Consider the following 27,353-nt stretch of genomic DNA (forward strand, 5'->3'; position numbering starts at 1 on the left):
ATTTCACGATGGGGAACTACAAGAACTGTGCTGGAGGAGGAACTGGAGAAGGGAAACGCAACCCCCCCCCCTGGGAACCGGGGTGACTGAAGAGAGAGCCTGGTGAAAGGAGTCGGAGATCTTGACAGCTGTCAAAATAGCTGTCAAAGTCGAAAAGCGGAGTGGATTTTATTATGAGAACTTGGCTGGTTAAATTTGATACAATTTGCTACAACTTGTTAAAATTTGGATACAAAATGGCGAATATGGATAACAAATTGACTTTTGGATTAGAGGAAACAAAGATACAACAATCCCCCTTGAGGAGTTTCGGGACATTACAAGGATTGGGAAAGTGGAAAAACACCAATGGAACTTTACAGGACTGGTTATCTTCTGGGAAAGCTGCAAAACGGAAATAACATCTTGTCTTCAGGGTGTTTTCTTTTTTGTTTTTTTAAAGGAGACAATAGATTTTTCTATTGAAGAAAGGAAGGGACTGAACGTAAGGTTTTGCCCCTGAATAACAACCATCCCTGCAGACTTACCAAACTTTCGAACTACAACGTTTTAGCAGCGGAACAAAGGGAAATCAGACTACAACCTGGAAAGAACAATGGAGGGAGTTCTATTACAGTTTTATTAAAGACTGAAGTTAAAGTTTTGAAAAATAATGATAATAATAATAATTTTGATTTTCAAAAAAATTTATTTTTAATTTTAAAAAAGAAAAAGCCAGCAAGGAGTTGGGGAAAAGTTGTGATTTATGGTCTTAAGAATTCCAGGCAGACACCAGGGGTTGATGGTCAGGGGGAAATTAAACCGGGGACAGGGGGGGGAGAACTAAAACTCCAAAGGCTTGCCAACTTGGTTATTTTTTTGCTGAATTGGTCTATTATTCATTATATTTTTTTTATTCTCTACCTTTTCTGTTTCTATTATCTGGGGTGCTTCTTTTATTAAAAAATGGAAATTGTGGAATGACATGGGGTGGGTCTTGGGGAAAGAACACTGGGTTTTTTTTTTTTTTTTTTTTCTTTTTTTTTTACTGTAAAACAAATTAAGTTTCAATTTGAATGGGGAACTTGTTTGGCCAACAATATGAAAGGGGAATATGGTAGGGGTGGGGGAAGGGGGGAGTCCCGTAAAGTGATATTTTTTGTATTTTTGAAAAATTTTAATAAATATTATTTAAAAAAAAAAAAAATAAAAAAAAATAAACTAAGCTGCCCCTGGAGAAAGAGGAATCTATCAGTAATGATGCAACAGCATTCACTGTCAATGCCAGAAGTTATGAATTAGCAGAGCTGAATAGCTTCACTATAGCAGCTTTGCTCTGCTGCTGTTCCCCAAATAGGATCAATTTGAGGGGTACAATTTTAGACGGTGAAACAGAATCTTGATCATTACTGTTTGCTATTTTCAACCTTCATTACAATTTTCTGTTCCCTCTGAGAATCTAATATGAGGCGGCAGAAAGAAAATAAGCAGGGTTTTATCAGGAGAGACTAGTTCATCTCCAAGATCAAGCATAGCGATGGTTCACAATTTGCGAATAGGAAATATGCCTATTAATTTGACTTCAATATTTTGTGTGTGTGTGTCTGTGTATATACATATACATATACATATACATATACATATACATATACATACACACCAACACTAGTACCCATACCAATAAACCTAGTATACTTGCTGACTAATCATTTAATAATGTATCCCAGGATGGTTTCATTGTTATCCGTAACACATTATAAAGATGACAAATATTTAGTAAGACCAACAAATTCTCTGCCTAGGGCCTAAACCTGATGCAAGGAAAGCCAAAAGTTTGGGCATATACGGCACACTACAGGTACAAAAGTTTGGAAACTCAGCCTAAACCAGGCATCAATATACCAACTGGACCAGTGACCCAAATGGAGAATTTGTGATTTACTACTTTGTTCTCTCAGAGGAGGATTCCTTCCAATACTTTGCCTAAATTAGGAAGAAAGTTGTTTGGCCCCAACACCAGGAATATTCTTAACACTTCTAGAACACAGCCTCACATCCTCTTTGGGAAGGGAGGGACAGCATTAGCACAGGAAGGAAAGAAGAAAACACAATGGCATAGAGAGATTCGTTTATAAAGGCTCAATATTTGAGATAAGAGACTTCTTTCAGGGGCAGCTTGACAAATTTATTGAGAGGAATGACTTCTGTCTTAAACAATCTTGCACATTAACTGATAAATGGTTGGCTTTAGCCTCAATAACCAGCCTGTTATGAGTGTGCTCTGTCCTCTGAACACATTGTTAAGTCACTGTAGAATCAAGTCAAGGGAGCCTGATCCCTTGAATTGAATTCTTGCAGGCAAGTCAGAGAATCCATACCATAAACCTCTTGTTCTCCACACCTGTGTAGCTTCTCATTCGTACTAACAAACAACGCCAAGCACCAACTGCCTATGCCCATTTCCTCTGGAGACCCTTCCACCTTTCTCCTCCTTATCACTTTGGGCTCAAAGGCAGTCTTCCATCTACTGTATTGGGAAGGCAAATATTTTTCTACCCTTGAGCTATGGTATCCCACTTTCAAAGTACCTGCTACAGACCTGGAATGTTCAGTCTTAATTGCCTTCCTAGACTACAGAATCCATTTACTACAGAAAAGTAAAGGGAGTCTGAAATGAATATAAAATAAAGGCCGTATTCCCTTCTTTACCTTCATGTAGCTTCTCCATTAAGCAAAATCTGTTTACAACTGACAAAAGTTGCATGCAGGGCACACTGATTTCTAGTCTGTAGGCTGATTAAAATGAGCCTTTCTACCACACACTATGGTATTCACATACAGGTCTTGAACAACCTGGAATTACCCAAATATCAGGGGAGGACAAATGCAAATGCCTGTCGTTTGAAGACCATATTAGCAAGCAAATGAAACGTTTCAGAAAGAGAGGGTGGAACAGTGTTCAGTGCCAGGAGAAACAGGAGACAGGGCGTGTCTGGAATGTTAACCTTGGGTGTTCACATGCTGCATTGTGCAAAAATAGTCCTGGACTTTGACTTATAACATGCAAAGGATTTATAAGGTCTATCCTACTGTGAGCCACTGTAATTTTCTTTCTTAGAATGGTACTAACAAATGTATACAGCAAAACCAAGTGCAAGAAGCTGCAAGGTCAGCTATGCCTATTAGAAATTCATCCAAAATTTGTTCTGAACCAGCATGAACCTTGTTCAAACAGAGATCTTTAAGTCAAGAGGATGCTGTGTTTAAACATTAATGCTGAAGTGTTTATTTTAGCCATCTTTTCAGCTTATCGCCACATTACTAAGGGAAGCTTATCCCATTACTAAGGGAAAGGTATCGCTCCTCCTTGGATTGTTCAAATAGTTTGCATATCACTGGAGACAGGTTGCCATAGAGACATTTAAAATACTTATTCGCAAGTGAATAAGCTAAATGAGTCACTCACCCTCAAGATGTTCCTGTTACCTAAAGCAAGTTCAGGTAGATATATGAACCACAGAAAAGAACATTTCATGTCCAGCAGTACAGGTCAGTGCTTAGCCAATATCATGTACACAACATTTTGAACATCAGAGTCCAATCAGGCTGCTTAAAGCATTCAATTGTCTTATGCTAATCATCCAAGCATATGGACATTATGCATGGGGCAGCACACAAATGTCCTAAATAAAAAAACTATATAAATAAATAAGTCACCAACATCAGCTAAGGGTTGTACATCCTTTCATAAGCCTAGCCTAAGTGTTCAAGTCAAGACCAACCCACATCACACACATCAGTTGTATGAAACAAAATTACAGTTGTTCATAAACCCAGACACACACATGTTCCAACTGAATGTGAGACATGTTAGACCTTCTAATTAAATAGAAGTTACAACAAGGATTTAAAGATCACATACATTACACAAAACAAGAAGTGGCAATCCCAGGATTGTGGGAGTGAGTAGAGACTGAACTTCCTTCCTTTCTGCCACAAAAAAGTCCTTTCTTAACCCAATAGCAAGTTTCACTCTCATATGTGCTGAAAAACCTCCTAGTAGGCTCATCTGTGACATCCCACTAGTATGTGCTCTCCCACCACCACTGCAAAAAGCCTTCAAGGCTTTTCTTTAGATGCTCTGGACATTTTCTGCCAAATTCTGCTGTAAATTTGCTTTCCACAAAGACATATTCTGCTCTGTAGTAACTTCACTGAAATGGACAGTTTGTTCATTTTCCCAATCCAGGGCAAACCTGGTGAAGCTTGCTTTTTTTCCCCTGAACAAAGTCAATTTCAAAAATTTCCACTGAGCTGCAAAATAAATGATCAAGAATCAACATTAATCTGAAGGCTGGAAGGGGGCACAGATAGGAGGAAAATTCCAGGATGGGGGTTGTTGTTGTTTTTTCAATGTCTTCATATCCAACCACAATATTGATTTATTTTTCATTTTTAATGTCTAGCTTCTTTAATTGCTCCGCTTTACAACTGTTTCTATGCCACCAGCAGCCAGTGGAGATGAAAAGACTTTTAATCATGTTGCCTGGAATGGAGAGAATTGCAATCCAGCCAACAGGCTGCTAAACTATGTGTTTCCTTCAAAACAGCAGCAGGTTCTACAATGGCATTTGCACAGCTGAGGCAGGTCTCTGAAATTTTCGTTGTCCTGGGTGGTGGCCTAACTGCTCTTTGTTTTACTTTATGCAGGATGCAAAATTTGTCGTGAGTGCTTGCTTAAGTATTTATGGTGATTAGTGGTGCAATCTAAGTACATATGGAAATAATGTTTACTTAAAAGCACATTAGTCCTTATCACTTAGCCTCAAAATCAACCAATACGGAGACAAGAGTTTTTACATCAGCAATGATAGCTTTTAACCAGCCCCACCCCTGCGTGGTGGTTCATATAAGGCAAGTGATGTGAAATCTCAAATTTTTTTAATTGGAAAAGGTTCTGGTGCCCTGAGTGGATCCTATTTAGTACATTTGCTTGACTTATTTAGTACAGTGGTACCTCTGGATGCGAACAGGATCCGTTCCGGAGCCGCGTTCGCATCCTGAAGCGAACGCAACCCGCGTCTGCGCATGCGCAGGTCACGATTTGCCACATCTGCGCATGCGCGTGACATCATTTTGAGCGTCTGCGCATGCGTGAGCGGCGAAACCCAGAAGTAACGCGTTCCATTACTTTCAGGTTGCCACGGAGCATAACCTGAAAACGCTCAACCTGAGGCATATTTTAACCCGAGGTATGACTGTACTGTAAACCAAACAGAAAAAAATTGCATAATTTACATACTGTGCATGGCAACCAATGCCGGTAGTGTAGATTTTGGCTCAACTCTGTCACCGCCACCCCCCCCCCCAAAAGCTCAACAACTTTTGAAATATGGTAACCCTAGAGTTAGAAGCTAAGTTTTTGGAAGGGGGCTTAATGAAGGAACAAGAGAACAGCAGTTTGAATTCTCCCCAACAATCATCCTGATTCCCATCTGCATTTGACTTTATTAGTCAGCAGGCCCCAGACTCCACTACAACAAAAACTAAGTTGAGAGACTAATGGAAGACCTCTGAATGCAGGATGCTGTGTGAACAAGTTTTTATGTTAGACAATAGCAATAAACTCCTGAGATTAGTATGCATTGTCACTCTGCAGAGTACTTCTAACAAAACTTAGATTCAAGTTCACCCATGAGACACCAAAGAGGATTTGTCAAAGCAAACACTTGGTGTCACATCTTGTAGTTGCAGCATGAACTAACTGGAAGAGTGAGACTATTGGTTCTAATATTTAAGAAGGCACACAGCAGCACCACAGACTTGTGCACATTCACTTGGGTTGGAATCAACTGAAATAGATTAACCCAAGCCACTAAAACTGGGACAATTTATATAAGGCTATTCAGAACAGAAAGACTTTGGTACAAACAACTGCAATCTTGGAGGCAGGGGGAGATTTGTTTACTTGCAATTCTACCAACATATTTACATTATTTATAGGCTACCCTAAAACAAGAAATTATCTGGATGGCTCGCATAATAAAGCCACAGACTTCTAAAAAGATTTAAAGCAGATCTAAAAACTGGAGAGCGAAGAATAATCAACAAGGTCACACTCCCACCTCCCCCACCTCTCCCACAAAGGCTATCCAACAGAGCGATCAAGGCAATTTCATTATTAAAAGCAGAACTAAACCTCAATTTAAAAGGATCTACTTCATCCAAGAGTGCTTAGATTTGGCTAGCAGCCACCCACTCCAGCACTTTGCCCAAGGAAGGGATGTTACCCAGCACCCTGTTGCTGCTCAGATCTTCTGGGTTTCACGGAGTGACAATCTGAACAGCCTAATCCTGTTCCCATTTCAGCCTTATGAAATTCAATCATAGGTCCCATTCTGTCCCATTTTGTGGAAATACAAGTTCACATTTAAACTGTACACATTGTGCACATACGTGTGTAAAATTAACGCTTTTCAGTGTACTCATCCATACAATACATATTAAATAATACATGTGTACATACTTCTTGTTCACCAAATGCTACAGCACAAATTTCATGAAATGTGTAATGTGACTTGGAGTTTCACTCTGATCCATAAGCAATTTCTGGTTATCAGATTACTCCTTTGTAAAATGTGGACCAAACAAATTCCTCTTCTATTGCTAGTTCAAGGTAAGCTTTTCCAGCAGCTGTATCAATTTTCTATAATGAAGCTGGGATCACTTCCCAGACCCAGCCAGCCAGCCATCTAATCTTTGCTAGAGATAATAACCTAAGCCGGAAACTGATTTCACCAGGCTGGGGAGACAGTAGATATGTGTAAATAAAATAAGACGTGTTCCACAAAGCACGATGTCACTGAATGTAAACTTCTAGTTTGTTTGCATTTAGACAAACCAGAAAGGCTCAATGTGGACACAGGAGTTGTCCTAACTACTACTAATAATTCAGCTGTGGCCCCTTGTATTGAATTGTATTTAAACCTCATGTCTGGCAAGAACGCAAACAAAAGGGCTCCTGTCCTGCGGTTCTCAGTCAAGTATGAGCTGTCAGAGTGAGAGAGGCTGGCCAGTAAGATGTCAAATGAGCATGTCAATGTGCTGGTTGCAAAGGAGAGAGTGACCACTGGTTAGCTGCAATAGTTATCTCCTAAAATAACACTAGGTTAGGCACATAGGAAGGCACTGGACATAGTAAAAGATCCATCGCATCCTGGTCACTGTCTCTTCGAGCTCCTGCCATCGGGACGGAGATACAGGACGATGAAGACAAGAACGAGCCGTCTTAAGAACAGCTTCTTCTCCAGAGCGATCTCGGCCCTGAATGGGAAGCCTGGACTTTGAAAGTCATCTAATCTTCCTTGCTGTACTATACTGTATTGTTTTAATTAGTGTTTTTATGGAGCAGTCAAGTAATTTCGTTGTCCCTGAGAGGGGGCAATGACAATAAAGATATTATTATTATTATTATTATTATTATTATTATTATTATTAGGTGCTGGGACTTAAGAATTGAACTATTTCATGGGAAGAATTTAGTCCTTAAAGGAAGTGGGGGGAAATCATTCACTGAGTTTGTAGGTATCCTATCAATTTCCTCCAATGATGTCATGAAAGGACTACATGAGGCTGCCATATTTGTCCATCCAGTCCAGCATTGCCTTCACTGTTAGTGACTCTCTAGGGTTGTGGGTCACTATGCCTTTTCTTCAAAGCGTTGTAACAGCCTACAGGCATAATTTCAGCACTTCTTCTTTTAACGTTGTGCCTAATTTTTTCCAGGATATTTAGTGTATTTTGCTGTTATGTATCGATTCACTACTTGTGGTTTCAATTGTAATTTGTGTAACCACTTAGATTTTTTAATACTAAACGAAACAAAAACAAATGAGCGAAATGAAACAAATTGAACAACAATGACTTCCGCCTTAATTAGACTGAGAATCGACATAGAAGCAAACTCCTACATGTGAAGAACTTTGATGGACTCCAAATTCAACCAGCATGGCCAATGGTCAGGGATGTTCTGAGTTTAAGCCCAGCAACAACTGAAGAGTCACAGGTTCTCTGCCCTGTTTTAAAGTCACAACCACTTCATTACATCAAGAGCTTTGACCAATCAGCTTTTATGATCCATCTTCATTTAAGCTAGATGTAACAAGAATTAATCACTACCATTACTTTTGATTTAGCCATGAAAAGTTTAGTTACATGAAGCAATGCTGCAAATAAACCAGCCAAGTGTAGTTTGAGCCAATCTGTAGTATAAAGTACGCTGACATTTTTCTTTAGATCTTATGCAGAATTAGCCATAAATTTCAGAGTACTCAACCCATGGGAATGTCTGTTCTAGAACCATTCAGAGGTTGAATAACCTTTCAGTAATGCATTAGCTCTCACTTTACTTCAATGTACTGGAAATTCCAGCAGTTTCTTTGGAGCACTGATGAAATTCACTCTCTTCAGCAAGGACAAAGAATTTGTTCCTAGGAAATTGATCCTCAGAGATTGTATGTGTTCAGGAGCTAGCCTCAAGTATTCCCTTCCGCACCAACTCCCCAGCACTTGAAAAAACACTGGGAGGCAGAAAGAACACACAAGACTACAAACCTTTCCTGGCTGTAGACTTTAATCTCTGAGGTCACAGTCATACATTCACTGGATATTGATTTATTATTATTATTATTATTATTATTATTATTATTATTATTATTATTATTTACACAAATACAGTAGATCAAGTTCACATTATGCTTCAGGTTCATATATGGTTCACCTGCGATGTGCATGCCTTTTAGGATGAGACTAAGGAGGTAGATGTAGAAGGTTTTTAATCCATCAGTCTTCTGAAATTATTGTTGGCATGGAAAGAATTTTGCATTGTGCTTCAAACTGTTTTTTCCTAGTTGCTCTTCCTGCCTTTATTCAGCGGCTAGATGGCTTGAGCTCAGGAAGACTAATTAATGCCTAACATAGCAAGCCATAGATCTAAAGATGAGCAACTCTTTTAAGCTTTAGTATTTTTTATTTTTTTAAAAAGCTAGTATATGCAACAACACACTCAGGCAAGAGGGGAATAATTATTGTTTGTAGTCAGATCTGGTGCACCTAGATAATACCAGCCACTGTCTGACTTTGAATTTAAATAGTGCATAACAACGTACTTCTCTGGTTTTCTGGAATTTCAGTTACAGATAGGTAGCCGTGTTGGTCTGCCATAGTCAAAACAAAAAAATGTTTTTCTTCCAGTAGCACCTTAAAGACCAACTAAGTTAGTTCTTGGTATGAGCTTTCATGTGCATGCACACGAAAGCTCATACCAAGAACTAACTTAGTTGGTCTTTAAGGTGCTACTGGAAGAAATTTTTTTTTCTTTCTGGAATTTGTTTCACCCGATTTCTATAGGAAGCCCTAGTGCACAGATCCACTCTATGGCCAACATCAAGGTTCAAGGGAATATGCTACCATCACCCAATCTTAATGCCTTTTAGGAGGCAGCACAGTCATGTGTAAGCAACTCAGCTGTACTCCATTTTATTTTGTAGTCTTAGACAGAAAAATACCTTGGAAGAATGCATTAGCCTTTTGGATTTTTACATTTCAGAAGTGGATGTTGGGAACCTCATGGCTGCATTTTTCTTTCAACATGGAAATCTATTAGTACTTCTCATTATAATTGTTATAATAAAGTTGCTGTGGATATATACTGCACTGCTAAAATAAGTTTTGCTTCCTCAGCATGGACACCGTACATAATTAGGGCACATTGAATTTTTCAAATTCCCAAAATGAGGGGTGCTAAAAAGTTGCAACATGACTTGGGAATTCAAAAGATATTGTGTTTAAATTAATTTAGTTTAGTTTTGCTTGGTAAATAACTATTTACTTTTGATGTTTTTGTGACATTTCCAATAATTTTAAACTTGATTTGACTTAAACTTGACTAAAAAAAACGGATGAAACTTGTTTATTTTTCTTATTAACTGATGTAATTACTTCCTAATGTTGTTTTATGATTACAAGGTAATGTTGTATGCTTATCAGGACATGTTTTATGCAGAGAAACTATTTTTTAAAGAACATTACCTGACATTTTTAGAAGGTAAAGTAAAAATTCTTTGGTTTTTCTATAGCAGTTTATGCGCTTTTTAATCAAACATAGATTTACCAAGCTAAATGTTGTCCAACCACAAAAGTAATAGCAGTTTTGAATTCCTCACATCCAAAAACATATTTTGAAGACCTGTTACTGAATAAATTTGCAAAAATTAAGTTTGACCCATAAAATGACAATGTAATCATGTATATCATTGACATGTTTATATTTTGTTTCTCTTGCCTGTGTGAATGAGTGTAAATTGTGTGTACCAAAACATCTGATGAGGTGGGCTCTTGTTCACAACAACTTATGCCACCATAAACCAGTAATTTGTAGGTATTCAAAAACAGTCTGGTATATTACTTACTTAAATGTAAGCAAAAAGATATTTTTCTTTGAATTCCTCAATCTTCTTGGCTATCCAAGGAATATGACAGTACCAGGACATCAGATACAAGATTTGTCCCAACACAAATAATCAAACAAATTAACTGTCAAGCCATGGTATTTTTTATGTAGTATCAAAGTTGGTGATACTCCTTTAAATGTGCATGTTGCTACTGGAGTTTATTTTCTTTTTGCATGCATTTAGATGATTCCTGTTTGACTGAAGCAATGTCAAATCTTGATACATATGTGCATTAGATAAACAGATCAGTTTTACTAGTAGAATTTAGTGCAAAGCCAAAGGACTCATTCAAGGTCATGGTAATTACTCTGACTGGATTAGTACCTATCCCTCCTCCTCCCACTAACCTCTGTAATTAGTCTTATAGGATGATAAATTACCGCTTTCCCACAGGAATTATGAAAGTTTAATCCACAAAGAAAGCTAAAGAAGTTGCCTTTGTTTTAGAGTTATGCACTTTTTGGAAGGAGTCAGCTCCCTGCTCCCCCCTGCAATGTAATAAAACATTTAGCAATCGTTCAGCATCCCCAGAAACATTTTTTTACAAGGAGTTCATAACTTCCTTTAAAAAGGTGAGTACCAGGAACAGTCTTTAGACTCCTGGGTATTCCTTGCTTCTGACCTAGATTATTTCAACTGTGGGCATCCTGCTTCAAAAGTAGGACTTCTCTTTTGCAATGAGAACTGTTAAAAGAACGTGACTAAGATATGCTGCAGTTCTGCTTGATCTATGTGGATAATATGAGTCTGTCTGTTGTTGACACAGCAGGCACTGCAAATATAACCATACAAATTAATAATAATAATAATAATAATAATAATAATAACAACAACAACAACAACAACAACAACCATTATTGTTATTGTTACTATTACTACAGTGGTACCTCGGGTTAAGAACTTAATTCGTTCTGGAGGTCTGTTCTTAACCTGAAACTGTTCTTAATCTGAAGCACCACTTTAGCTAATGGGGCCTCCTGCTGCCGCCGTGCCGCCGGAGCGCAATTTCTGTTCTCATCCTGAAGCAAAGTTCATGACCTGAGGTACTATTTCTGGGTTAGCGGAGTCTGTAACCTGAAGCGTCTGTAACCCAAGGTACCACTGTATGTACCACTACTACCATCACATTACGCAACAACAACAATTATTGTTATTGTTTTTATTACTATTGCTACTACCATCACATTATGCACACAAACATTCATCAATTGGGAAAGATCTTGGGATTATCTTTCTCCCAACAGCCAGGGCCAAACCATGGTTTTCAACATCTTTGCCCTCACCAAGTACTCAGAAATATTTGTTCATCCATTGGTTCTCTCATTCTCACACACCTGTCATCCTACCAGGGACTATGCCCCCTCAATTCAACCCAACTTTTAAAAGGAAAACTCTACTCTTGAATACTTTAGGGTTCCCCGTCCGCACTTAACTCTGAACTTCAGAAATTTGGAGGAATAGTGCAATGAAATATAAAGGCAGCAGAAAAATACACATAATGCTGCACCATCATAGAAACAATAGAATGTCAGACATGGGTAGGCAAACTAAGGCCTGGGGACCGGATCCGGCCCAATCGCCTTCTAAATCAAGCCCGCAGATGGTCCGGGAATCAGCGTGTTTTTACATGAGTAGAATGTGTCCTTTTATGTAAAATGCATCTCTGGGTTATTTGTGGGGCATAGGAATCTGTTCATTTCCCCACCAAAAAAATATAGTCCAGCCCTGCACAAGGTATGAGTGACAGCGGACTGGCCCCCTGCTGAAAATGTTTGCTCCCCCCCCCCCAGGTTTTAGAAGCTTGCTTTAAAGGCTAGGGAAAAGCAGGCAGGACAAGGCAGGCTCCCTCAGGAAGCAATTCCAAAAACACAATGCTACAACTGAAAAGAACCTGTCTCACGTCCCCCCAGTTCACTTCTAAAGGTGGGAGAATAAATAAAAGACAACCTTTTTTAATTAAAACGCCCACCACCCCAGGATTTCAGCAAACTCTTAGCCTTAACAGGAACCTAAAGGCAAACACTATAACTGTGCAGCCACATCACCTCCAAACTAACAAATTCAGTGGACACAAAGTCGTGAGATCAAGCTATGATGGAAGAGTAAAAAAGCTATCCAGCACTTAATATAGCCATAAACACACACACACACACACACACACACACACACACCCCACTCAAAACCAATGAAAAACTACGGGTGGCCAACTCTATTCAACAATTATACATATTCAGTGCTGGAATTAACATCTCTGAATATTTACATGTTTAGTTACTGATTAGAGGTCATATCCTCTTTGAAACTATGTCCAGGTACACGAGGCAGTTAATGTGGAAACACAAAATGAGATATCTGATCTGCAAAATGGTGCTGAATTCGCATTTCAGTCTTTCAAAGATAAGTGTAACTGGCACAGGCCTATAGAAAGTCATCACCCAGTATACCATAGCAAGGGATTCTCTTTTATTATGGTAAGCATTGTTTGCATTTCAGAGATAACACATTAAAACCATGACCTAGAGAACCATGACCTTTTTTTTTCCTAGCCAAAGGTGTGTTTGCCAACCACTGCTCCAGACTATGGATGTCTCTTTTTTACTACATGAAAAAGTACTAGAAACAGTAACTCAAAGTCATGGAGCAGATATTGTTTAGGACTTTATAGCATGGATTGATAAACCCTAGACTGAATGGCATACTTGCCATTGCATCAACAAGGTGAATCTTTGTTCATTTCACTTTGATAATGCTTTTGAAAGCTTGGCAACTTCAATTGAAATGTCTTTTGTTACAAAATGAGACTTACGAGTCAATATATTCATATGTTTGCTGGCATCACACAGGAACAAGTTACCTTGGTATCATATAAGGTGTAACTCTTGCTTTGAATGGATTAACAGAATGATGAGCCTGTGACTCAGTATTTACTTGCTAGCACAAAGCACTGTCCCTACGTTCAGTGAAAATGCCACTCATTTATACTTAAACTGAGGGAGGGAGGGCAGAAACACCTTATAAAGTGTGTTATGCTCATTTTGCCTTGAGCGCAGGGGTCATGAATCAACAGCTGCTTGCTGACCCATGCATTCCTGGCAAAATGAAGGCAACACATTTCACAAATGAAAAGGAACTTATTATTTCCTTTACTGCAAACTCCATGGACAACATTTATAAAGTATGAAGCAGCCCATACAGCTGATTTTAGTGTAGACTCTCCAGGTGCCAGAGTTTTCAGAATATATCTACAGGGGCAAATCAGTGTGCTTTCACACATACAAAATCTGGAAAACCCTTGTGCATGTGTTACACTGGGAGTATCTGCTTTGTTCTCCTGAGGAATATGTTTCATTTTTTAAAAACAGGGCTTCCCAAACGTGGGTCTTCAGCTGTTTTTTGAATTGCAGTTCCCATCATCCCTGACCACTGGTCCTGAAAGTTAGGGATGATGGGAGTTGTAGTCCAAAAACAGCTGGAAACCCAAGTTTGGGAAACACCATTTTGAAATCTTGCCCACAATGTCAGAGGAAGAAGTTGTGAAAAGGGGAAGCTCTAAAGAGCAGTGATTCACTACAGTACTTCCCAATTCCTGGGGAACCACTTTCTGGTTCTTTCCCACAACCCTCACTATGAAATTTCTCTCTGCAATTATAAAGGGCTTCTAGATAAAAAAATATATATTTAAATTTAACACAGATTATATTAAAGTTATGGATGAAACTTTAAATATCATGCTAACAACCACAAAGACAAGAGGAACAAATACAGCCCGGATTGCAACTTTGTATTTAAAGAAATAATGCAAGTATGTAGAGGAGAAAAGGAAGACAGTGACAGGTTTACTTCCGCAAAATGAAACATCTCGGAAAGAACAGCAACTTTATTAAAATATATCAGATTTGCAGTTATTTGAATAGCTTGGCTTAAAAATTGCATTGCCACCTAAACAGGAAGACTGCAGTCAAGAGAGCCTTCAATTGGTGGTTTTATAGGCTCCAAGGTCAAGATACGACCTTAATATCTATTGAAATGCAGACTCCTATAACCTCTGCATCTCCTTCCACCACTAATAAATCTGCTGATAACAAGAATTAACCTCTCATTTACACCTGTATGACCAAAGTAAAAAGTGAAGAGGATTTGTTTCTTCCCCCAGACCCACTTCTGTTGATGTTGAGGGGAAGTAGCTGAGGGAAAGAGAAGTCTCAACAGCTTGATGGTATTAACATCATCACTAAGCAAGCCAATCCTTTAACAAGTTTCTGAATCACGTATTGGTATCCATACTTAGTTATGAGAAGTGCGTACTAGGGCAACAATGTAACAAAACTTAAAGGATGGTTCAGCTAAGGGCAACACAAATCTATGTTTAGAAAAAAGCTTAACGGCAATATAAAATTAAGAAGTAAATTACAGTGCTTGGCAAAGAGAATTTGCCAGTTTAACTGGCTTCGTTTGATCCTGAAAAATAGCCTATACATCTTCAACAGGCACTCTTGTAATCATTACAAGAAACTGCCAAGTGCATGTGCTGTGAGCAAATTTGTTGAACTTTTAAACTCTAGATGTGCATGCCTTCTTTGATGTCTCTTAATTCTTTCCACCATGGCAGATTATGGTTTGTTGTTAAAGAAACTCTAAAATGTGAGGTTTACATTCTACAAGAAGAGTTCAAGAATGCTGTACACTCTGCCCTACTGCTTCCTGGTTCAAGTGGAAAAACATGACATTTTCTTTGGAGAATTTTACCTCTGGATTGTTCTATCCTGACTGCAGTAGGCCTACTGCAGTCTGTATGGTCAACCACAGAAGCTGTTAGCTCCCTTACAAATTGTTAGATGTAAGTCACTAAATTAAGAGACTGGTTATTTACATGGCAGAAGTCAGACTAGGGCTCAAGTTCACCAGAAAGAGGCAAAAGCAGGACAATGGCTTTCCAAGATCATCCCACCCATCCAACTAGCCACTGCTGTGCCTACATGTGGACATGAACTTATTTCCAGCTGAACATGCAGGCAGTGATGCCATGGTAAGAAAGAATACTGTGCATCCTGCCCTCACCCTCTTAATAGTCAGGTATTTCTAAATTAGCAATTAGAAAACAAAAACTGCTACAAGCTTACAAGCAGACGTTCTTGGACATCTTGCCAAAAATACACTTTCCGCAAAATGCAAGCAACAGAATTAATTGTAAACCAATTTTTAAAAGAATGAGAAAGCATACCACCAGTCTTAGCTTCCTTCCACTATGAAAGAGACTCAGACATCAGCCAGTGTGCTGTCACCATGCATTTTTATCCCATCAATGATGAGCTGGTCTGAAGGGCAAATTGATTATAGCACTGATGATCTTGAGGCCTTGTAGCCCATGGCTAGGAAAATGATGAATAATTTTAAAGATTTCCCCCATGAGCAAAAGCATGAAGACACTGTACTAAACTGGACTGTTTTCCAGTTTAAGATCAGGGATGGGGGATATTCATGTCAGATTTGATTAGTTTAGACATGGACCACTGAGGAACTCAAATGTATACATGCCAACCACAAAAATAAACTGTCTCCAATGAATTAGACATGAATTATGCCCAATAGTTACACTTGCCAGTTATCAAACATAGCAAATTAATTTCAACACAAAAATACATAAAGCTTGATTACAGTTGCCCAAAAGACTGCACATATTGCCACTGCATTCCCAGTGTCCACAAATTTAACAGACCATAGCCTTGTTGACAACTGAAGATACTAAATGCTAACGGATTATAGTTTTGGATAACAAAACTAAGACATGGGGGTGGGGTGGGAGCTTTGCAAATGAAAAGTAAAATTGCTAAATATAGATCCTGGTGGCCATGTGTCAACTTCTGCTATCAAATCCAACATACTGTCTCCAATAATACCATAATTGATCAAAATAAATCAAATGTGTAAATACCAAGAACAGGAACATGGACAATACTGGATTAAATCCGTACCTTTTCAAAGGAGAAACATAAAATATTTGGTAGCTAAGTATTACCTGTAAACTGATAGTCTTTTGAAGCACATCTAAAATTGATGTTCAGTGCATTCTGTCTGTGATTGAACTTAATTGGGAACCAGGTCTCCAGCTGCAATTTCTAGTACCTTTTTGTCTGCCAGGCATTTAGGGGTTTGTGTTATATAAACCATACAGTGATTTGCAATACCCTGGGACTATATCTTGAAGCAGGGTTAAGAAAAATTAACACACTTCCATTCCCACATAGAAAAAACATCCTATAGCATTTTACATAACAGTCTGGAAAAAAACAGATGATTTTGTCTAAATAGATTTTACACTCATTTTTATTGTGTTTTGCTGTTCGCAAGCTATGCTGTATCAATATAAGAATAGACAAGGTGTACTTTGCTGTAGACTAAAGATAACAGCAAGCAGCATAAAATGTAATACATCAGTGAAAAAATGCCAACAGACCAAAAACAAAATCATCGTCCAGAAAATATACCACCTGAACAGGATAAAACAGCATAAATCATCCATACCAGGGTTACAGAAGCAAGCACCCAGCCTGGAGGCTACAGTTCTGTCTCCACTAGAGGTAGGTATGTGGCTTTTGGCTTTTTAAAAAAAAAAATCAGAGCTTTACCAGTCTACCAAACATAGATCTCAACTCTTCCCATTTCCCCTCTACAGGCCACATTTTAGAAGATAGCAGGGTTATTCTTTCACCACTTGACCTCCACAGACAGTATCTTAAGCTGTCATCACCCGTGCCAAAACCACAGCTGTTAGCAAGCATTACATGCTGGCCTACAATTTGCACTACTGCAATCATGGAGGAAAATGTGGTGGACCTACTACTGATAACCCATCACCATATGTCAAGTCTGACTTCAGCTTTTAGCTTGCAACTCTGGTCAGCAAGTACAGTGGTTCTCCAAAAAAACCTGCAATTCAGTGAAGGGTTGTGGGCAGCACCTAAAAAATGTTCTAAAGCAGCGTGTCAGTAAGCTCTGCTACAATAAGAGTCATTGCTAGCTACTAGATCTGCTTGCTATTCTGTGCACAATCCATTTCACAGCCACATACACAGTTTTAAACAGATGACTTTAATCGAGCCAACCAGCCAAAGTTAGCAATGACTATACATGCTAGAAAACAACTCAGTCATACAACAAACATGGGCTAGACTGTGCCCATAGTCTTCAACTGTGCATTTAAGCAATTAGAGATCTGTTAATTTTGCCTTCTAATTCCTACAGAGAAAAACATATCAAGACATAATTTCAACCTCATCAATGAGCATTCTTGTATCTGCTAAGATTTAAACAGTTACAGAAAGGTGTAATAAGGACTCTAGCTTTTGCAGACCTGCAGTACTAGTAATAAGAGTTTTGCCATAATGCTGCACCAAAGCAGAATGAAGTATATGAGAAAAGGTAAGCAAGCAAAAACATTTAGGGCAGATCGCCTGTTCAAGACCTCTTCTGTTTCATGACCTGAGAAAGCTGTGCAGGGAACAAAAGATGTGAAAGGGAATATTTTAAGAACAGGGGCTAAAGTTAATGCACATTTGAAAATGGAACTAATGAAGCAGTACATAGAAGCTATATATGCTGCTTATAAGACTTCAAGGGTAAAGTTACTAGCTCAAAACATATTGAGCAGTTGAGCACAATGAGCTGTATACTATAAAAAGGTTGAATGCATAGAGTGTATAGCTGAAGGCTATAAACAAATTGCAAGTTCTGATTTAGAAGACACTATTAAAGCTGGAAGTTGCCATTTCCAGAGGATACCAGAGTTCCTCAAAACTAGATTTTTGTGTGACATCCATCTTCTGTCCTTATATGTACAGTACCTTTCAGAAGGCAACTCACCCATAACAACAAAAATTCCAACTGTAAGAATTTTATTGGAATGAGTAACAACTAGAAATGTAAATGTGCAAAAGCAATTCCAAAATGAAACACCAACAGGGTCAGAATATTAATTCAAATTACTCCAACTACTACTCAGAATTGAGTGCAACAAGTTCATTTCTTTCATGTAACTTGATCTGCAGTGAAGTCAAGCAATGGACAAAGTTGTATTATAATCTTTAATTTTGTTTAAAGTTTATTGTTATGACTTGTTTTAAAAACCAATTTTTTAAAGTTATGTGCCTGCCGCAGCAAAGAATGTCAAGGTAAGCTATATGAAGCATAGCTTCTATGTTCTCTCTCTCTATATATATGTATATATATATATATTTGATTCATGAGCTGCTATATCCAATTTGGAACCTGACATAATTTTGTTCTTTAATGTGTAGGTGAACTTACAGATCAGAAACCATGTGCTAAATTAAATGAAACAGATAGCTTCAAAAAGCATGTATACAGAATGCATTCAGACAGAGCTGAAGTTCATAGTCAACAATCTTAATTTGACCCCTTCAAAGGCACACTAATAGAGTGATTTGTTTCAGTGCAGCCAGTTTCCATTTCAGGACAGCTCTAAATATATTAGTAGTCCAGCAGGTAAACATCCAGTTTGAGTTCATTTCATCTCTTCCTGCATGCCAGTGTGCAAAAATACCATTTTGTGCTAATAAGATCATTTAAAAGAGGAAAACAAATTGTCTCTTGCCATATGAAAGTTGATGGTTCCTGACCTTGAGGCCAGGTGATTTGAAGAACCATTTTCTCCCTTAAGCACCTGCCCACCCACTCTGTTCAGAGACCTTGCGCCACACCTGTTTGCCTTCAGAGGCAGAGCTAACTGGGACATGGCCAGGGCCTTCATCATAGTGGCACCAAGACAGTCCAACTGTCTACCTCAGGAAGCATGCCTAGTTTTCTCTCTTTTGACCCTTAGATAAATTGTCAAGAAGTTTATTCCACCAAGCCCTTAGAAAAATTTCCTCCTTGCTATAGATATTTTTTATAGATTGGATCTCTGATAATGGCTTTTTTTATTCATTGTAAACTACCTTAGGAACCTTTGTGGCCAAAATGTAGGGCAGAAGTGTCTTAGTAAGTAGAACTCAGCAAATCAGCCCTGTCTGGGAAGAGGCAATTAAGAAGTAGTGGTTAATTTTCTTTTGCCATTCCATTTAACGACCTATGAAGAATGCCTTACTCAACACTGAGCTTCACATACATGCACTTCCAAACATGAGGCACAAACTGAAAACAGACATGTCGTAGATGTTAAACAGATTAATGGGTGTCCTGGGGACAGGGACTGGTTATCTGAGATAATTGAGTGAAAGAAAATCCACCTGACAGATGCCAAATCTACTGTTGCGTTGTTTTTTCTGTGATAGAACTAAACTTAATTAAGCACTATTAAGGCCACCTTTAACCTCTTATGGAAGTCAAATGGCCATAAACCATCTTTCTGGTCAATACGTTTTCAGACCCAAAGTACCCCAATTTCTCTCTTTATTCTCATGATTAAAATAGCAATACGCAAGTCCAGAACTTAGACAGCATAGTCCGTTGCTAACCTATCACACAAAGCTGTAAGCTTAGATGGCAGCCTTCTGTCTAGCTACAGCCTCCACTTCAATGGCTGCTACGTAATCAATACATAGTTGGGATTTTGCTTTGCATATATAGCTCTATACTGGAAGGAAATAGGGCAGGCCTTTGCCACTAATTCCTGCACATGATACAGCTTCCAGACAGGATACAAACAAGCAGCTGAAGTTGTCTCGGATATGAGAGAGGAAGTGCCACACAGTTGGAAGAGATTTTAACAGGTGTAGGGGATTAATTCCATAATCAGGAAGCCCCCCTCCACGCCAAGTAATCCGAGAGGGGCTTTAGTCGGAATCCCACACCCCGGCCTCATTGAGTCTTGTTATCAACCTGGCAGAAAAACTTCAGGCAGGTTTTTCAAGATCAGTTATTGTCACTGAACTGCCATTACATTGCAAACAATTGTTGAGGAATCTGAAGAATTCTCATATAAGCAAAACTTGAGAAGACGATAAATTTGGGTAGCCTCATAGTGAATTCTGAAGGGCAAAATATATGAGATACAAGTCAACCTTTTTTGCTCAAGATCATATTCTGTAGAATTTAGCAATGTGAACAAGGCAATTCCCATGCAAACAGTATGATCTTATAAAAATAATCCATGTATTATATGAAAAATTATCCCTGCAGGGCTGCTTTGAAGGCTGAGTTAATGTCCGAAATATGTTTTTGAACACTTTTGAATAACTATGTTATTGATGGGTATATACATCTCTATTTGTGTAAGGTAGACTTAGTTCTATTGAACTACCTATGTGCTATATCCTGCTTCTCTAGCTAACTTCTGCCAAAAAACATCCTACAGTGTGGAAATTTCTGTATTATGTTTTAATGTGGACCTTGAGAATTAAAGTAATGTTGATGGGAAGGCAGGTCTTCCATGTCATCTAAGAAGAACAAGTATTTAAATGTTTCATAAATACCCATTATGCTCTGATAAAGCTTTAATCTGAAAGACAATGAAATAGGCAGTTGAAACCAGAAGATTTAGCAAGGATCTATTGAGCGGATAACACAAAACAAATGATTTTTCCCCCTACAAAGTTGTCCTCTAAGCTTCTAGACCAATCTGACACTCACATTTCTTGTTACTGTGCCAAGAATGCAGAGGTCAGTTCTCATGCATTTGCAAGCACACATCCAGGGTAAAACAAAGACTCAGAAGATAGGTTTCAGACTCAATCTTAAGATAGCAATCCAAATTCTTAGCATACCACTGCAGCATCCCTTCTTGAACTCCTACAGAAAACCATTTGTTTTTATCCCAGAAAGGTTTGGCAAAAACCCATATTCATTTAAGCCCCCAATGCCAACCCTTTACCAGATAAGTAGAAAGAAGCCTTACATATCAAGAGCCCTGAAATGCTTTCACAAACACAGGCAAAATCCTGTTATGAAATGGCACCAGAAGAAGAAAGAGCTTGCTAGATTTAGAATATAAAATACGGGCAACATCATAAATTACTTTTGCAGCACTGTTTTCTACCAAGTCGTTATCTTTGGATAAGAATACTTAAAATGCTGGAGAAAACTGGACACACTGATCAGCTTCATATCCAACACAGCAAGACTGTCAAAGCAAGCAGGTAAGGAACACCTCAGCTTGCAGAACAGACTGGAGATCACTAGGCTTCAAGGAAAGTGGAAAACTACAGTATCCAAGGAGGCTCAGGAAGGGGCTGAGTATGACACACCCTCTAGCACAGCAGTGTTTCCCCCCAGGTTGAGAAAGAACTGAGAACACCACAAATACTGCAGAAGCAAGGTACTTTCCACACACAAAATATACAATGCAAATCCGAAACCAATGCTGGAAATGGTTAAGTGAGACATTTTGACACCACACTGCAGAAATCTCAGCAAGGGTTCTTTCTGGGCCTTTCCCTCCTTATCTCATCATGAGAGCCAGGTATGCCAGGAGAAGGGATAGATTAAGGACAGGGGAAAATGAGGCACAATCTTCTCCCCCTGCAGCTCTTTTCTCTTCCTTTGGGAGGGGTGGGGAAGAGAGAAAAAAACCTCCAGAACACTAAAATCTCTGATTGAAGGGGGTGTTGCTTAAGGCAGATTGTACAGAAAGAGACAGGATTGCTCAGTGTGGGAGTGCTGAAGTGGCGGGGTGGGGGAAGAGAGAAAGGAAATGGCTGTAAGCAAATGGAGGACACAGAGGTGGAAGTAGGAAAGCAGGGCGGGCAAGAGAAATTCCTGGAAGACTGGGGGGGGGGGGGGAGAGAGAAAGCCATAGACACTGGAGGACAAGGTAAGTTACAGAATCTGAAGGAGGAAGAAGCAGAGTCACAGAATTGTAGAGTTGGGAGGGACCCTGAGGGTCATCAAGTCCAACTCCCTGCAAGGGAGGAGGGAAGCAACGGGATATTATTATTACTGAAATGTTTAGTTCAAGCATCCTAATTGGAAACAACCCAGTCCTTTGAAGTCTTCAGATTTAAAGGGCATGAATGCTACACTGGAGGAACTGTCCTAATGAAACCGTGATGAACCTGTACACAGCAGTACCAACAGGCACCGCTGCCTTGTTTTTACCCGTCAACATATTATACAAGGTGAAATCCCGTATTAAAGACAAGCCCTGTTGGATCAAAGTGGAGCAGAGCCCTACTTTGCAAGGGTGTTGTAAGGCGAGTCCTGGAGAGCTCTGGCGACACACAGAAGCACTCCATATACACTGAATACTATGTTGTAGCACCGATCCCCTATTTACCCTGGCTTCTAACACTGGAGGTGTATATCTTTCGGACTCACCTAACTGTTGGGGGCTGTAGGTCGTTTTAAACCATTACTAATACCTGTTTCAATGTTGCAACCCTGGGACTTTATAGTGAAGGGCAGATAAATAATAATTACAACGACAATGATAGTGATAATCACTCGCTCTCATGACTACTGTGAGGAACATCACTGATGATGATAAAACAGCAATTATGCTACGATACTACGGGCAGTGGTCAGTGGCTTAGACTCGGAATAAACCTGGGAGTCCAAATCCCCGTACCCATCTCAGCAAGCATGAAGCTCACTGGATGCGACCTTTGCTGGTGGTGGCGATGTGTGTGTGGAGGAGGGGAGCCAGTCACTGCCCCTCTCAGCCTGACCTACCTCGCAGGGTTGTTGTTGCGGCCATGGGAGCAACAAGAAAAAGGTGCAATAAATAAAATAAACGCCAATAAACCTAGTTTAAGCACTCACCCTAGGATTACACAATGAATCAATAGATAATAAGGAGGATTTCTGGAAGGTGGGGGAATTAAGGCTAAAAATAAAAGAGATCTGAGGGGAGGACGAGGCTGGCCGGCGAAGGACCCTCCCTGGTCCCCCAGCTGAGGCGAGCGTGGTCGGTGCGGAGGAGGCGCGTGGTGAGGGGAGCCATGGAAGCGCTCTCGGCTCCCTCAGCGGGTGCTCTCCTCCTCCTCCTCCTCTTCCTTACCTCGATGTAGCCGGCCAGCGTCGCCGCGGGGCCGGTGAGCCCCAAGAGCAGCAGCAGGGACCATCCCAGCCGCTCGGTGGTGCCCGTCGCGGTGCCCGTCCTGCCTCCCGCCGTCACCGTCGCCATCCTCTACTTCTGAGGCGACCCTTCTCTGCCGCCGCTTGGAAGCAACTGCCGCCGCGGCAGCCACAGCGCCGCCTTCGTCACCCGCGTGGGAGGAGCAACAGCCCCCTGCGTGGGCGGGGCTTGGAGAAGGGAAAGAACTTCTCCAAGCTCCGCCCAGCTCTGGCGTAACTTGCCAAGCAATTCCCCCTCCCCCCGCCCCGCTTTGAATAGACTGCTCTCTTAGCCAATAAGAGGGATAGAGGCGCTCGCGTTTTTGTTTGCTTTTTTCATTTTCCTCCGCTCCAGTTCCGCCCCGCCAGTGTCGGCCAATCGAAGGCAAGAGCCAGCACAATGCGGTGTTCGGAGGAGGCGGGGCTTGCGCAACCTGGCGCCGCCCTCCCGGGAGGCTCGTTAGACTACGACTCCCAGATGCCTAAGTGGCGTTGGGCCACTCTCGAAGGCTGATGGGAGTTGTAGTTCCAACTGCACCTGGAGGGTGTCTTTGCGTTGAGAAAAAATGAGAGGCATAAATTCAGTCAGGGCGGGTGGGTCTATGGGTCTATGGGTCTAAGCGCCGGAGCACGGCAAATGCTGCTTTTCATACTGTCTCAATTGAAATCTCCATTCGAAATAGAAACAAAATGGCAATTAACACGCTAGAACTCATGGGCATCCAATGAAGCTGAATGTTGGGAGATTCAAGACGAGATACGTGAAAGTCCTTCACGCAGCTCATCGTTAAACTATGGAACTCCCTCCCACAGGAGGCAGTGATGGCCACCAACTTTGAAAAAGGAATAGATAAATTAATGAAGGAGAAGGCTATTCATGGCTACTAGCTCTGTCTCCACAGGTGGAGGCAGCAATCTTTCTGAATACAGTGGTACCTCTGGTTAAGAACTTAAATCGTTCTGGAGCTCCGTTCTTAACCTGAAACTGTTCTTAACCTGAGGTACCACTTTAGCTAATGGGGCCTGCCGCTGCCACCGCGTGATTTCTGTTCTCATCCTGAAGCAAACTTCTTAACCCAAGGTACTATTTCTGGGTTAGCGGAGTCTGTAACCTGAAGCGTCTGTAACCCGAGGTACCACTGTACCAGTTTCTGCAAACCACATATTAAGAGCGATCTCTTGTGCTCTGGTCCTGCTTGCAGGCTCCAGAGGTATTGTTCAGCCACTGTTAAGAGCACAATCCTGGACTAGGTGGGCCGCTGACCTGATCCAGCAGGTGCTTTTTATGTTATGTTCTTGTGACAACCTAGCTCATAGGGTTCTCAGGAGGATGGCTTAGCTAAGACCTGCAGCTCTTTGGGGTTGCAACTGCCATTAGCCCTGGCCAGGCCGCCTACCCCATTAAAGGGCAGCAACACAGCTGCGTGATTCCTGATCTGAGGATGAATGGAGACCCCGCCTTAGGGCTGCTGCGTGACACTAAACACGCTTACTAGGGGAGCAGACCTCACTGGAAACAGTGGCACTCCTGAACAAAAAAGGGCAATGGGACCACTAAAGAATCACCTTTCTAATCCAGACAATGGAACAGAAGAAGCTGCCTTATACAGTGGTACCTCGGGTTAAGAACTTAATTCGTTCTGGAGGTCCGTTCTTAACCTGAAACTGTTCTTAACCTGAGGTACCACTTTAGCTAATGGGGCCTCCCGCTGCCGCTGCGCCACCGGAGCACAATTTCTGTTCTCATCCTGAAGCAAAGGTCTTAAACCGAGGTACTATTTCTGGGTTAGTGGAGTCTGTAACCTGAAGCGTATGTAACCTGAAGCGTATGTAACCCGAGGTACCACTGTATAGTGTCAGCTTATTGGTTTATCTGAGCTCAGTATTGTTCCACACTGGCTGGCAGCAGCTCTTCAAGTCCTCAGATAGGGGTTTTTCCCCGCCCCCCACCCCAGAGATGCTGCAAGAGATAGAATCATACAATTGTAGACTTGGAAGGGGCTACAGGAATATTTTGCCCAATGTGGGCCCCAATTCCATGAACCCGAGATAAAGAGTTTCATGTTCTAGCAACAGAGCTGTCCCAGCACTAGGGACCTTCTGCATGGAAAGGAGATGCTCTACCACTCCGCTATGCTTCTTCCCCATTGCTATCGTCCTTCTAGGCTAGAGGAATTGTGTGTGGTCTAGGACACGCTTTCTAACTGTAAAAGCGGTTTGGTAATAATAAAAAAGCTGTCAAAGGAGGCCAGAGGATCTTTTTCATTGGAGTTTTCCAGGGCACCTGCTTTCGGAACAAACTATTTTGCTACAACCAGCAGTTGGGAGTAAATGGACCATTGTGTCTCTTCCAGCTCTGCAGCTCTATTATACGAGCCACTGGCACCCTAATCCTCAGCGTTTATGCCAGCGTGCGAGCCTGCAGCACCACTAGAATGTCGCTCAAATGCCAGGCTCTCGTCATGCTTTGCAACACTGCCCTGGCACAGCCCTTGGTACACCCAAAACTAGACATTAATTTCTTGGTGATGTTAGTCCTAAGAAACAAGGTTTGAAAGGTGCAGGTTTGCATCTGAGCAGCACACTGGCCCAGTGGCGTAGCGTGGGGGGTGCAGGGGGGGCCGGCCGCACCGGGCGCAACATCTGGGGTTAGGGCAAATCCACGGGTTAGGGGGCGCAAATCCACGGGTTAGGGGGCGCAAATCCACGGGTTAGGGGGCGCAAATTACTTGCCTTGCCCCGGGTGCTGACAACCCACGCTACGCCACTGCACTGGCCTGCAAATGCACCTGTAACAGCAACTTGATTTGCAAACATTAGCAAGCAAAAACACTTGCCTTCCTGCAATGACTAGGCAATGCCTGCAGATTCAGCTGTTATGAAAAGCACAGGAGCAAGGTTTGCTAAAAAGTTGGCCACCCTCTTTCCGCCTCAGTCCGTCACTTGTTGCAACAGCCTTATGCTTCTGGAGGGATGTCGCTTTTAGCTGTAAACCCATTAAGGCGTATCTAGAATTTTACAGCAGGTATGATAAGCTGGTGCTTAATAGTATTTACATGCTTTATATATAGCACATTTGAAATTTAAAAGCATTTGAGACTCATTATGCCAGTAATCATCACAGCATTTGTGGTTTGAGGTAGGCCTGCAGTTATTATCCACACTGGCTGCATACCCAATTTGTGGTTGTTGTGAGATGTAATGCAGGAAGTTTGCAGGTGAAAAAGTCACATTGCTAAGGCCGCAGTCCTGGGCACCTTTACTTGGGGGTAAGAGCCTATGATCTTAAGTGGAACTTATTTTTAAGTAAGCATGCATAGGATAAGGGTTCATGCGGTCCTGTGAAGGAGATTGTACAGTCATACCTTGGCTGTCGAACGCCTTGGTACTCGGATCTTTTTGCTCCCAAATGCCACAAACCTGGAAGTGAGTGTTCCGGTTTGCGACCGTTTTTCGGAAACCGAACGTCCGACGCGGCTTCTGCAGCTTCCGGTTGAGTGCAGGAAGCTCCTGCAGTCAATTGGAAGCCATGCCTTGGTTTTCAAACCATTTTGGGAGTCGAACGGACTCCCAGAATGGATTAAGTTAGACAACCAAGGTACCACTGTATAAAGAAATTATATATAAAGTGCAGACTCTCCAATGTCCCTATTTTCCAGGGAGAGTCCCAGATTTACAGAAGCCAGCCTGGTTTCTGATTTGATCCAGGAATGTCCCGCTTTTTCTTAAAGGTAAAGGTAAAGGTAAAGGGACCCCTGACCATTAGGTCCAGTCGTGACCGACTCTGGGGTTGCGGCGCTCATCTCGTTTTATTGGCCGAGGGAACCGGTGTACAGCTTCCGGGTCATGTGGCCA

The 27,353-nt window shown here is 41.0% G+C and overlaps 1 protein-coding gene across 7 annotated transcripts in view; it reads right to left on the minus strand.

The window, feature by feature from the left end:
- The window catches only part of APLP2 (amyloid beta precursor like protein 2), a 56,649-nt gene extending 32,692 nt beyond the window's left edge, over positions 1-23,957 (minus strand). For 6 of the 7 annotated variants that reach the window (XM_083588555.1, XM_083588554.1, XM_083588553.1 and 3 more), the window contains exon 1: positions 23,443-23,772. In XM_083588555.1, the coding sequence (XP_083444681.1) occupies positions 23,443-23,568 (126 nt within the window). In that variant the 5' untranslated portion in view covers positions 23,569-23,772. Of the gene's footprint in view, positions 1-23,442 lie in introns of all 7 variants that reach the window. The other variant, XM_083588550.1, reaches the window with a different exon arrangement.
- Between the last annotated feature and the right edge of the window lie 3,396 nt (positions 23,958-27,353).

This window comes from Podarcis filfolensis (genome assembly GCF_964270895.1).
Source record: "Podarcis filfolensis genome assembly, chromosome: 15".
NCBI lineage: Eukaryota > Metazoa > Chordata > Lepidosauria > Squamata > Lacertidae > Podarcis > Podarcis filfolensis.